The sequence below is a fragment of the Etheostoma spectabile genome, chromosome 17, assembly GCF_008692095.1.
Source record: "Etheostoma spectabile isolate EspeVRDwgs_2016 chromosome 17, UIUC_Espe_1.0, whole genome shotgun sequence".
NCBI lineage: Eukaryota > Metazoa > Chordata > Actinopteri > Perciformes > Percidae > Etheostoma > Etheostoma spectabile.
In genome coordinates, this window is record NC_045749.1 from 10,007,779 (window position 1) to 10,021,598 (window position 13,820).

At 39.3% G+C, this 13,820-nt stretch overlaps 1 protein-coding gene and 1 long non-coding RNA gene across 3 annotated transcripts in view; one reads left to right on the forward strand and one right to left on the reverse strand.

Moving 5' to 3' along the window:
* The window catches only part of sorcs3b (sortilin related VPS10 domain containing receptor 3b), a 40,976-nt gene extending 32,385 nt beyond the window's left edge, over nt 1-8,591 (reverse strand). For both annotated transcript variants that reach the window (XM_032541642.1, XM_032541641.1), the window contains exon 1: nt 7,730-8,591. In XM_032541642.1, the coding sequence (XP_032397533.1) occupies nt 7,730-8,425 (696 nt within the window). In that variant the 5' untranslated portion in view covers nt 8,426-8,591. The remainder of the gene's footprint in view (nt 1-7,729) is intronic.
* LOC116705442 (uncharacterized) lies at nt 7,949-12,881 on the forward strand. The gene is made up of 3 exons (XR_004335937.1): nt 7,949-7,960; nt 11,148-11,153; nt 12,725-12,881. It is a non-coding gene; the product is annotated as an uncharacterized LOC116705442 (long non-coding RNA).
* Nucleotides 12,882-13,820: the final 939 nt, after the last annotated feature.

Genomic DNA, 13,820 nt, shown 5'->3' on the forward strand with positions numbered 1-13,820 from the left:
TGTCCTCATCTTATCTGTGGACCAAATTGATTGTTTGCACATTTAAGGGTGAAAACATACTCTGGGGATGCTGCTTTCATCAAGTAAACCCCAGCAAAAGCTCCATTGTGCATTAGTCTGCTGTCTTGTATGTTTGCTTATCCTCACGACTTCTGAGCTTCGGTCACATAGACCTAATGCAGGTTGCTGCAATCAATTCAGTCCATTATGGTGGGGAATTAATGAAATGGGCTGAAGAGAAAAGGGTTTCACTATGAACACAGCTCTATTGTGAGCAGTTTGTGTTATAGCTCTCTGCTGCTAACAACAATACACAATAAACTGTGCTGTTTACCGTTAGTGGAATAAAAGATTGTGATTGGTCTGCTTCATTTCCTTAAAGAAAGCTTGAATTATGTTTAATGGACTAGGGGTAGAAATATACACGGCACTCTCTTTTTCCTTTGTGTTTTGATTGTGATGTCACAGCACAACACACTGTGGTTTGTGGTTTGGTGAAAAAAAGGAATGCAGCAGGACAAGGACAAATCTAATGGAAGTTTTGAAAGTCATTTTAAATGTTTTGACTCATTTCACAAAGTTTTAGGCACACCCCAATGTAGTTAAAAATTAATTTGATGCATTATAAGCAGTGTGGAGAGCCAAAAATACATTAGCGTTTTACTCGAAAGGTTTTTTTTGTTCTGCGCTTGTTTGGTCATATTTATTGTTCAGAGGTTGTAGCATGACCACATTTACTTATTTTTGCGTGTAATCCTATGTTATTCATTAAGCTATGGACTACAACAGAGAAATGTACCAAGGTGAAATAAAACAATATAACATCTATGGAAAATTATATGATTTGTGATCAATTTGATCACTAGTTTGCATTTTGGAGAACTCTGAGCAATGTAACCCCGTTCAGACATTTCTTCCAGTCTATTATGTTCCTTCACAACTTTTGGCTCCTAATGGCTTGGCTTCTGCCCACAGGGGGCTGAGCTGGAGCCAAAGGCGGCAGTGGGTCCAAATTGAGATTTTGGAAAAGAGAAGCCCTCCACCTAAAACGAACCCTTTCACTGCCAAAAGTGCTGTGAGACTCAGATCATGAGCTAAATGTATCCCACAAATCCTTGTTTTTGCATCCCCTTGTCACTGATTTTGCATTTTTCACAATGTGTAGCGGTAGATAGTGCCTGCTCTTTAAGGTTAAGTCAAAGTTCAGATTTGAGTATCTATTTATCCTAGACTTTAAGTTTCTATACTATGCATTTGTTTAGCCAGTTGCATTTAGAAGGAAACATAAAAGCTGCCAGGATTTTACTCAAAGGGAACATCTTTCCCAGGCAACCAAGAACTATGTTCTGGGACTGAACTAAAGTCATAAAAAAGTGGTTGAATTGGAGGGTGTCAGTGTTGCCACACTGGGTAGTTTTCCAGCCAATAGGTAAAAAAAGCCAAAAAGGTAAAATTTGTTTTGGGCGTGTAATAATTTGGACTACTTTTTGAACAATTTGGTTGATCTCACTGTCCCCTGATAGAACGATAGAGATACAGTTCATTGAATTGGCCACTTTTCCTCTCCAGGTATTATTATTCAGACTGATAGGGCAGTGATGACCTTCTACGTTTAATGTAACATTATGTGAAAGAGTCAAAGCAGATACATTTTCAATACTTTAACCATGGTTTTGGGTTTGACTTAAACTGAAGACCAACAGAACACTATTTTTTAACTTGTATTTGTATTTAGTCACAAAACAAATTCAGAAGGGCCAAAATGTAATATATAATTATTATATTAGTAGTATATAAACATTACATCTAGGTGATAGGGTTGATAATGTGGGTCACACTAGGTTAATATTGGATGCCCTTTAACCCAAATTGTGTATAATTAGACATTTTGAGCTGTTGATTTGTTTGCTTTTTTCTTAGTTTGTTTGGTCACAATAAAATCGACATAAAGCTATCCCAATTTTCTAACATATGCATTTCAGAGACTGGTTGATCCATGTATATATCACACCTACTTTAGATTTTGCCAGCTGCAATAGGCTATTTACACTTTGTAATACGTTTCCAGTCAGGGTCATTGTTTGGGAGAAGAAAGGCAACAGAAGTACAACCAAAAACAACATCATATATGATGAAATTTCAATTTCAATAACCTCTGTGAAGAAATTTGAGCCATTTTCTGTAAAGAAATAGAAAGAGCACAGAGCAAAGAAAGAATGAAATGAGTGGGAATATAATCAAAGTCATTTAAACATGATGAATAGCTCTGTTTAACTATCAGAGCTTGTCAAGTAGAAAAGCGAAGAATACAGTTAGATGTTATTTCAAATTCAATTCTTAGTTGTTTAAATAATTTATAGTCTAATAAAATTCTTATTGATGTAAATTCCCATCTGCTCCAATACAATCAATAACTCATGTAAATGATGTGTAGTTTCTGTCAAGTCTTCCCTGCTGACGAATGTTTTGTCACAATTTCTGAATTACTGCCATCATTTTGTCCATATTCTTTTGTCAATTTATATAGCTCCTGATTTTCACTATAATTCAAAATTTTTGTTTTGTTGAAAGCAAAAAACATTTCAGAGGATGTGTGTTTGTGATGTGTTAGCTTGGATTCATTCTATCCCACTAGAGAGGAAGAGGCATTTCCTCATGCAACTAATACATTTCTGTCACTGTAAACTGCCAAGTCAAACATTTTTTTAAGCTGACTGCCACCTGAGCAATCCCTGTCATCTTTTAACATGATAGTAACTGTTGTGTTGCTTCAGGCAATCTGAAGACCCTGTGAGTCTCAAGGCATAATGTAACCAAACTGGTAGTTTTGCTTTGCCAGACCTTCCTCCACCGCGCTGCGGAGGAGGGTCTGGGTAGTCCATACAGCATTCGGGGATGGGAGAAAAACATGCTCTGGTTTATTGGTATTTCTTTAAACCAATCACAATCATCTTGGGCGGTGCTAAGAACCGGGAAAAGCCATGGTGCGGCTACAAAATAGCCTTGGGAAGGAACTTGTTTTGGTAGAACGTGCACATTCAATAGTTGTTTTAGTCATGCAACAGAAAACTCCGATTTAACAGATGGTAGCTAGCTGTCTGAATTTACCTTGCAGAGATCTGGGAAAAGGGTGACAACAGTCCACATAAATCGATCAGAGTTTCAAATGCCAACACAAAGGAAGCCCAAGGCAACAGATCAATCCGGGAAGTGGAACGTTGTGGATATGGACTACCAAACTGGAATCACTTGGTTGGCCTGATATTAGGAATGGTGAAACTAAAGAACAAAACAAATTTAGCAATGACCTTTAGAAAAAAACCTTCTTTAATACATGTAAAGTGCCACAGTTTGTGTTAAACCTATCTCTGTGATAATTAATAAGGAAGTCTTTCTCCCAATTTGAATTTTATCATTTTCCCAATCACAAAATGCATAAATTTGTTTTCAAAACCTTATCACAGCTATAGTATGTGTCTACCACACAGTGACAGTTATTAAAATAATTAATCACATGCAAACCTTTCAGATATTATTCAGCACCCGCTTTGTCACTGTTGATTAAAATTGATATATAAGTGTGTGTATGTGCATGTGTTAAACAGGGAGAGAGAGACTGGGACCGACAGAGAAGCAGATAGGAACCAAGCAATGACAGCGTGCTTGAACATACAACTAGTGGCAGACCTTTATCTGCTGCTTAAAATGCACTTTGTGAGCCAAAACTACAGTCTAAGTGCCGAGGAAGTGCTGAGAGGCTCTGTTGATGTGCTGCATTATGGTCCCCAAGCACAAATGATTCATGGGGGGAAAAAAAGTCACACATGCATGTCAGTTAAAAACTGGAATTTCACTGAATTATTACTATAGAGAGGGTAACACTTGTATCCTATGCATCATAAAATAAAACTGAGGCAAAAAACCTATAGGAAATGCTGTTTTGTTTTCCTAACATATTTAGAAATTGCCCATCCAGGCTCCTGAGAAATTGTTTTTACTGTTGTGACCAGCAGTCTACCTCTAACATGGCACGCAGGATTGCTGCCGTTTCTATCAGCATCTTACAATCACATCAGTGGACAGTGCACCCCTAAAGGCTTGAGACGGGCTGGATTAATGAACAGACTTATGGTGCTGACACCTCAAGGGACAAGCAGGTGGAGGATGAAAATGGCCTGTAGAAAGAAAATTACCTTTGTTTTTGTTTTTTTCCTTGGCTACCACTTTAAAATCCACATTTAGTAAAAAATCTGAAACTTGACACCACGGTGTATTAACAATAATATATACAAAACCTCTAGGAAAGGCTTAGCTTAAAAAAAAAAAGTCCAAATGCTGAGGTGCAGCAGTATTTGCTAATACAAAATGTATCATAGTAGGAAACAGTCCGTACTGAAAGGATAAAACATGAACCACTTTTGATTTTCATCAATCGTAGTATGGATCGGCTAGCAACCAGGGGGGCAAGGGGATGATGAAAAGTGCATGGACAAAAGGTTTTACAAGGTCACATATCAGCCCCCTTTGACTGAACAAAAATGTGACTTTTATCTAAATTGATTTTACACCAAACTATAACTGAAAAACCAGGAGAATGCAATTATGTGAGGAATGTAAAAGAGAAATGTGGGAAATTATCAGAAAACAAAACCACATTGAAAGTTTTCCCTTCGTTAAAGCCGAACATGAAGCATTTGATTGCACTTTCATCATCCTGTAACACCCACAAACTCTGGTCAAATGCATCTGTGAATTGGGAACCCATTCCATTTGATTTTATGGATCAAGGAGTTTCTATGCAACCAGCTCCAGCATGTTAAATGGAATGGCTGTCTATCTAATGAACCAGTTTTAAACACAAGTGTCCCCCAGGGCTGTGCCATTTCCTTTTTTTTATTGTCTATTATACCGATGAGATTATGTGCAACAATAACTGCTTCGTTCTGATCAAGCACGCGAACAACGCAGCCCAGGAGGCCTGTCTGATTCCCAGTCAAACGCAGCAGAAAAAGACGATGTCACAGAGCTGACAGATTGGTTTGACTCTCGCCACCTCATACAAAACATTACAAAACAACAAGATCCACTCCTTAGCCAAGAAGAACAGCTGGCCTCATCTATGGCCAGCTCCTCCCTGAGCAAGTTTCTAATAGCAGGCCAATGAAGATGACCATACCCGTATTCTGCCTTATTTACACCAACATGTATTTCTGCAGCAGAAGATCAGGGGGGTGGGGGGTGGGGAATGTCAATAAAGACGCTCATTAAGTGTCTTCAGCTTCAACACAGTGTCCTAGTTTGGTCAGCTGTCTGTGAGGAGCTTGCAAAAATGGTCAATCAGGAGTCTAAAATCATTTGGATGCCAATAACTCCCTGGTCACCAGCTGGCTTGCACACTAAGACTTTTGCCTTCGGGGGGGTGGGCTCTGCATCCCTTGAGTGTAGGGTGTGCTGCAATGGCTGTTAAAAAAGATTACCAACATAGACATATCACAGCTTGAACACTCATGTGAGGCAAAAATACTGAAATATTGATTTTCCATAAAGGACATCCCTGCCAAGTGTATTTATCAGTATATTTGAATTAGTTGAATTTCTATCTTTGCTCATATTTATGGCACACATGATTATAAATTGTGAATCTTTCTATCTCCATCCCTATTCACATTCTGGGCAAATTTAAAAAGCGAGAAGCATGCACAGTCAATCAATACCACATGTAAGAATCGTGAATTTAAAAAGGGAATCTGTGCAGTGTATGTTTTATTCCCATGGTTGAGTCCAATTAATGTTATCTCTCTCAAAGTCAGAGACCAGAGAGCTATAGACTCCCGGCTTTGATGTCTCAGACAATCACAGAAATCAAATAATAGTGGGAGGACTGATTTATGGACAGATTTGAGGTTTTATACGATGAAATTCTTTATCAAATCTGAACTCTGAAGATCCCGCCCCTGGCGCTTTCACCATCACCATCCACATCTTTCTCAATTTCACTCCCTATAGGAGTTTACATCTTGGCCAGATCACAGGCATAGTCTTAAAGTGAATATTTGATAGAACCACCCTAGACCACGGGAATGAAGTCATTTTCCTTCAAATGTCCCTTTTAGATTTGATTTATTATCAGTCATTTACATCTAATAAAGCCTGAGCTCTAACATCCAGTCATAAAATGCCATCAATTTAAACTCTGCACTTCCCCTCATACTTTTGGGACCACAGACAGGGGTTCAGACTGTATAAATCTCAAGTGTTGACTGGCTGCAGTGACAAGCCCATCAGTGATGATGCAGTAAACAGTGTCCTGCAGTACAAAAGGCCATCGTTGGTGAAGACATCTCAAACCAACAACATATTTCATAATACAGCTAACAAAATCAGACTGAATTAGGTGCATATGGGATTTATATCCAGACTATCCACGGCAATGCATCATTAGGCCAAAGTCTATGATGCCTCTAAAGTTATGACATATATCACCAAAAAGAATATTTACCAGATAAGAAAATACAAATAAAGGTTGAATTATATAAACTATCCAGTAAAAGATATGCATTTTTGGATAATGCGTGAATAATATTTAGAGTGTTTCTGGGACAAATCTTTAATGTGTTGCCAGATTTATGTTGCCGCACCACACCCTTTTGCCTGGCAAACTGAGGTGATCTATATTACCTGCAGTAAAAAAGGCAGAGTAGCTCCTTTCTTTTGTATGAGGCTGTTTGAACTTGTAAGATCTTTGTGTTAGATTAATGCTGGAGCTTGCAAACACGTTTTCCTGCTGTATATGTAAAGTAAGAGATACAATCTCCATGGCTTTTTCTTTGTGATGGTAAAATGGTGTGAGTGTGTGTGTGTATGTATGTATGTGTGTTTGTGAGGGTGGGGGGTGATCTGGGTGGTTGCTGCAATGTCTTGTCATCCATTAAAGGTGTGCACAATCCCATCAACCTGTTTTGAAGTGCAAAGCTTGGCAACATTTCAACAACAAACGTATTGCAATGCCTTTTTCATCCAGGCAATTAAACAACTACCAACAAAGTGCAAGTCAAATGTCAACGACAAACACATTTGCCAAAAGGTCATATTGTGTCTCTTCAGCGTCACATTAAGGGCCAGGTTGCACACAATCCCTATTAATTGTAGCTACTGCACCTTCCTGAGCGACATATTACTTGATTATTTCATAAATAATGTATGAGTTGTGATTGCTGGCAAAATACATGCACTTTCCCATAGAGCAGTCTCACATAAATGTACATGCGGGGTTAACTGTTAATTTAAAGTTCAAGTGAAAGTTGTTGAAATAAATTATTGTACTCTGTATTGTACTGTTTTTTTAAGCGAGAGGGAATCCTGCAAGTGGACAGTCATATCCATTAGGCGTCCACGCAAACAGGCGCGCAATCCGCTTACAGTATCAACCTCTATCTAGGCAATAGCTAAATAAATTATCAGCAATGTAAGAAGATAAAATGCACAGCTCAATTCAAGCCTATGTTAGACTGAAATAATTAGTTCGTAGGTAGGAATTCCCCTTGTACGCGATGAAACAGCTGTGCGTAAAAACAAAATTACAGATTCATGTAAATCTATTACAACATGTACAATGTGCATTTCAGAGATAAAACATAATTAGCAATGCAATCAGTATGTGTAGAAATGACGTGCACTCTAAAACCTTTATGAAATTACCAAGTAGTGTTTTTGTAAAACTGAAACTCACGCTGCTGTTGTGTCCGGACCAGTGCACCATCGCCTGGTTGTGCGCCGAGTCTCCCGATAGAGCAAAAGTAGAAGTGTCTAGGTGCGGCTCACTCTGCCTCGGGTTAGACCCTCTGGCTTCCTCCCCAGTGCGCCGGTACTCGGGTCTCGAATTGGAAACACCTTGGACAGTCTCCACAAACCTCTGTCTTGACTGAGCATCTCCACTTATACTCCTTTCCACATGTTCGGTGTTTGTTGTACCAGCACTCCTCTTTACCCTATTTCTTGAGTCAGGAAATGTGTTTTCTAACATTATATTCACTGTAGGTCGCCTTTGGCTGTCCTCGGATATGTTACCACACTTTTTACCAGGTATTTTGAGACGATTACGACAGTTTGGTGCCGTTTTGTTGCCGAACAGTGCCTCTTTTCCAAGTCCACTCTGCGTTTCTTTCCCCACTTGCGTGACATTGTTCGGGTTAGAAGTACCGGCTGCTTCCGATTTAAAAGCGCTTAAAACTTTTGAGCTATTGTCGACTTTGAATACCGTTGATTCTCGGGTTATACGTGCCTCCAGCGGCGTTACATCCACGTGATGAAATCTGCCGTTTGCTCTGGAATAACTTAATTCCGCTTGAGCCACAAACTTGGGGTGGAAAGGATACAGAAATACGAAAACCAAAAGGGAAAAACTCCAAAATGACCACAGTCCCATTGTGTTCCTCCAAACTGATCTTCTACCAGCGGGAAAAAAAGATGTGTCAACTTCTAAAACATTCAGGGTATCATCTTTACGATCAAGAAGCCATTCATTCAGCAGACCCGCTCACATCCAGGAATTTGTCAAAGTGAGGGACCAGTTGGGGAGGCGCTGCGCATCAGGCAAACGCGCCGACGGAGAGTGACTACAGGGACGATTTAAGCTGATTGTTCATATTCGGGGTAAAATATGTCTTTAAAATGCTGAAATGATTTTTGATCATTTTCACGATTATATTTTCGTCTGACACGGCAGTTTTTATTCAGCAACGTCCTTGAGGCTATTTGTGTAAATCTATTAAAATGTTAACCAAAGTAACAATTAATTGACTCGGAACGCTTGACAGAAAAAGTAGGCCTAATTTGTGCTTTACAGAACAACGTTGTGTTCACACTGTGGCAACATTTTTTACTCTAGAACAACAACAAAAAAAATTACTTGCATCAATCAACCCCAGATTCGCCTGTCAACTGTGTGCACGCGCGTGTGCATGTGTGAGATTTTAAATTTTGGGGAAATTCCGTTAGACTTTCTGATAAAGATCCATACGTGGCACTGTGCACAGGTGCTGATCCACTGTACTTACACTAACACTCTTAAGACTGTTTTTAATTAGGCCACTAATATCATGCTCCTTGGGCCTTCTAACAGCCCAGGAGGCAGAAGGAGCTTTGAAGACATACTGTTATTTTTGCTGTCATCTTCATGACTTGTGGTGCCACACAGGTGGTAACACAACTCCCACAACTCTCTTTTAATCTTGTCGCCTTCACATTTTGTATTATTCATTAATTTTTACTGTGCATATCTGAAAAAGGAGCTTTCTCCAAATCAATATACTATTTGAAAAGTATTAGTTTCAATTAGTGGAGCCAAATTAATCCTGAAAGGCAATTCCTATTTCCTGCTGACAAATGTGTCAAGTAACAAAGCACAAATACTGTGTTACCTTACTTAAGTAGAAATTTGGGTATCTATAATTTACTGCAGTAATTATTTTACAGCAGACTTTTTACTTCTACTCCTTACATTTTCACGCAATGATCTGTACTTTCTACTCCTTAAATTTAAAAAACAGCCTTGTTTCAGTTCTGCTTGTTTTCCTTCTGGCTTGTCATTGTTCAAAAAAACATAAAATAACAAAAACCTAACCAGATAAATTACACCATCCAGATAGAGTCAATTTGATTGTGGTTGGATGAGAAATGTAAACATATACCATTCCGACACCCTATTGGTTTGTATGCAATCCGTCACACCTGCACATGACACAGATCACGTCACACTCCAGCAAGGAAATAGCAGACATATGTAGACTAGTACAAAGATGTCCGTGGCAGAGACTCAAGAGAATTTGAGCAAAATGTCCCAACCAAGCCCCAGCGAGGAGGTTGGTAGCCAGGAAGACCGGCCAACCCTTCTACATCCCTGGCCGTACCTGGAAGAATGTTTTGAAATGGTTGGATGCAAAAACAACTCTTTTTGAATGCGCTGCAAGCTCTGCACACCCAAGCTAATTGTTTCCAAAACTCGCCGTCTAATTTGACAAAAATTTTTGATATTTTTTCCTTTCCATTACTTTCACTTTCATACTTTAAGTAGTTTTTAAACCAGTACTTTTTATACTTTAGTGAAAAGCTGATGATAGCTGGTGATACTTCAACTTAGACAGAAGTCTTTTTGAATCCTAGTATCTGAGTAATGAATGTGAATACTTTTGACACCCCTGCCTGCTTACAATTGTATGTCAGTATTGTTAAAAGAAAAAAAAAAACTATTTCATTAACTTTATTGATTGATAAGATGAAACACTTGTTAGATATGTTTGCTTCAGCTGCCATACAGCAGCCCCAGGAAAACAACCATCTTCAAGGATGATAAACACATTTTTGGATTACAAGAACAGGACAAAGAACATAACCACATATGTCCGTATAATGTGAAGGTGAATGTTACATTTTGAAATAAAGTGAGAGCAACTACTCCTTTCTGTCGAGGTTAAACTTGTCCAGGACCTGAGTGCAAACTTCCACACTTGCATCAACATGTCAAGTCCTGACTGTTAGCCTGTAAAAGTAAAGAGGGGACTATTATTGTGCTGCCAACATTTGAGAGTGAACACAACGTCTGAAAACAGGTAAAACCATATAAAGTAAATTTCCAGGATTCATATTTACGACTGCAGCTTGTTACTCATCTGTGGATGAACTCTCAGCTGAAAAATCATGCATCTACTGAGCTTTAAAACATGCTGTAGTGTGGGGGATAAGAAAATTGACTGTCCTTGAATTCTGCACAGTGAGAACTAAGCGCAAAACAATCCACTGGAAGGGCTGACATTGACATGAGTTCATTGCTGAGAACAGCATCTTCTGATCTTGCACACATCCTCAGACAGTGCAGTGAAAACAGCAATCAGAAGGCTAGCCAGTACTGCCATCTTCCTCAGAGGGCTCAATTCTTGGTCACTGTTTTTTTTTTTTTTTTGGCACGGCTGTACAATCAAATTGAGATTCATACAAGTGAGGGCTCTGGGCAGCAGGTGCTACTGTTGCAACTCTGCCGCACGCCAGACAGCTCACTCTCTCTACAGGCCATTCCCGCCAGAACGCCTCTGCAATGAGGGGGTAATTGGACTGATCACACTCTGTTTACCCATTATGCTGCTAAAATGAAGTGGGTTGTTCCCAAACACACTGTGACAGGCCGGGGAGGGAGGAGGAGCCTCTTCCATCAATGCCACGTCTTTTAATCTGTACTAACCTTGGGCTAGGAGAGCATAGTGCGGATTTCGGCGTGTTTGTGTCTTCGAGTATGTGCATGTGTGTGTGTGAGAGAGAGAGAGAGAGAGAGAGAGAGAGAAAGAGACGTTTATGTAAAGAAATATCTAGGGGAAAGAGTTTTAATGTGTATGTGTGTGCGTGTCTATGCCCCACATCCTGAATGTGCTTAAACTATGACAGGGAATATTGCATATCTTCCTGGGTGGAGAACATCTCAGATTCTGCATAAAACTGAACCAGAGTAAAAGAGAATACAAGAAAAAGAGAGATGAGAGGGTGAGACTGAAAACTATGACCATCGGTGTAGCTCATTCAATTGTATGTGCTCTCTTCCCCAGTGTAGATCATTAGCAAGATTATCAGATGCAATCATCTCATTCTGATGGCACCTAACTCAGACAGTCCCTGCAAATGGCACCATGCTCTCTCCTGTTTCTACTGAAGACAGGGAGCAAACTCTAAAGCTTTCAGGACAAAATCCCATTTGTGCATCCGCTGTCTGTATCCCAAGCTTGTTAGTTCCAACACTTCAGTGATCCCGGCGGAGCGGAAGCATAGGCAGTAGCAGGAACCATAATGGCCATCACCCAGACAGCTCACACTCAAATGCAGGAGATGAACAGCAAGGTGCACTCCCCACTCGGCTATACACATGCCATTAAAAAAGAAACTTTCTTTTATTGCAGATGGCAAAACACTTATTTTGTACCTCCTTCATCGTCGAGATGAAAGAAAGGCATTTTAAAATCACAGTGGGAGCCGAAGTTTAGGACACTTTGCCATTGCAATAAACTGGCCCTGTCACTGAGAATACAACTCATCAGCTCATTGGTAAATCACTGGATTACTATTACCTCTTTGATGTCTTTGTTCTTAAGCCTTTTCTCTGTACATGATGAACACAGGGACGAGCCTGTCAAGATATCAATACAATTTACTTGATCTCCCACAGCTGTAGCACATCTTTCACACACAACTGTAATCTAACAGTTTGCATGATATGCTCAGATGTGCTGGATCAAGGATAGTTTTTGTTCCTTCATTAAACACATAGTGTATTTACCATTTTCCATATTATTTAAAGGATTTTTCCAGTTTATTACAGCTTGAATTGTCACAACTTGGCCATTGTCGACATCTGTGTTATGATACCTTTGTACTCACCATTTCTTAAAGGTATAATACAAAGTGATCACACCCAGAATGTCGCTTATTGGAATCCTGTCTACTGGAATTTACATTTACAGTAAATCATCCTTATTAAGCAACATGATGTTACCCAAATTACATTTCCTATCAACATAATAAGTGTTCTAAAGATCCCTATTTTCTATCAGATTTTGGCATTTTCTTTACTTACCTACCTCACTTAATTTCCTCCCCTTTCTTCACCATTGATAATGGTGCATTCATGTCACTGGGAATTTTCAGGGACTGCCCCCGTGATTACTTTGTTTTTTTCGACTGCCAGCTTTCACATGATGCGTGTTCTTCTGTTATATTAGCGTTTGGCATAACAGCTTGTTGCATGACTGCCCCCAACTGTTGGGCGTAGCCTGGAGCATCAGGTGTTTAAAAACATGGAAGCCACGATAACAAAGATTTGATGCTGTTTTCTTATGCGAGCATATAAATAGCATAACAACGATGTATGTGTAAGTGTTTAGTACCAGTATTTGGAATGAAAGTTGACAATTAACCTTCTGAACATCCCTTTAGACATTCACTAAAAAACTATCACTATGTTATTGTTATAACATAGTGATAACTTAAAAAATAACAACTTAAAAATTAACGACGACAACTTAAAAAATAAATTTTCATCTAAAGACTGAAAAAAATCAGGTGCCAATATGAAAACTGCAAGAAACACAATCCTGACGGCTGTTACATTTTCTCTCAAAACATAATAAAGTACTTATTAGTATAAAACATAATTTCTGAGAAACAGGATTGCTTATTGGACAGGAAAACTGTGTTCCCAGATCTTACATCGAACAGGATGGGTATTCTTCTTGTTCCCATTTATTTTCTCTTCAAAATAAGTTAAGTCAACCTTGAGGTTTGTTTTGAATGTTCTCAACTGATCTCAGCAAAAACTACAAAAATAAGAATTATTGTGTAAAAAAAAACAAAAAAACAACAGCAATGGGGGGGGGGGGGGTCGTTCCTCCTTTATAGAGTTGGAAGTTTGTTTCTATACAGTAATGAGTTTGCATGTTCTCTTTCCTATCAAGACTATCTCTCCACCATTACATAGTCCATATGTACGGGGATGATCCCCCTGAGGTCAGGTACGTGTATACCTTCTTAGAGGTCCCATGACATGGTGCTCTTTGGGTGCTTTTATGTAGACCTTAGTGGTCCCCTAATACCATATCTGAAATCTCTTTACAAAAATTCAGCCTTGGTGCAGAATTACAGCCACTAAAGCCTGTCTCACAATGAGCTTTCCTTAGTATGTGCCATTTCTGAGTCTGTAGCTTTTAAGGGGAAGAGAGGGGGGCAAGGTGGAGGCTGGGGGTCTGGCTTTGACCAACTGCCAATTTGCTCGTTTGAAAGCCATG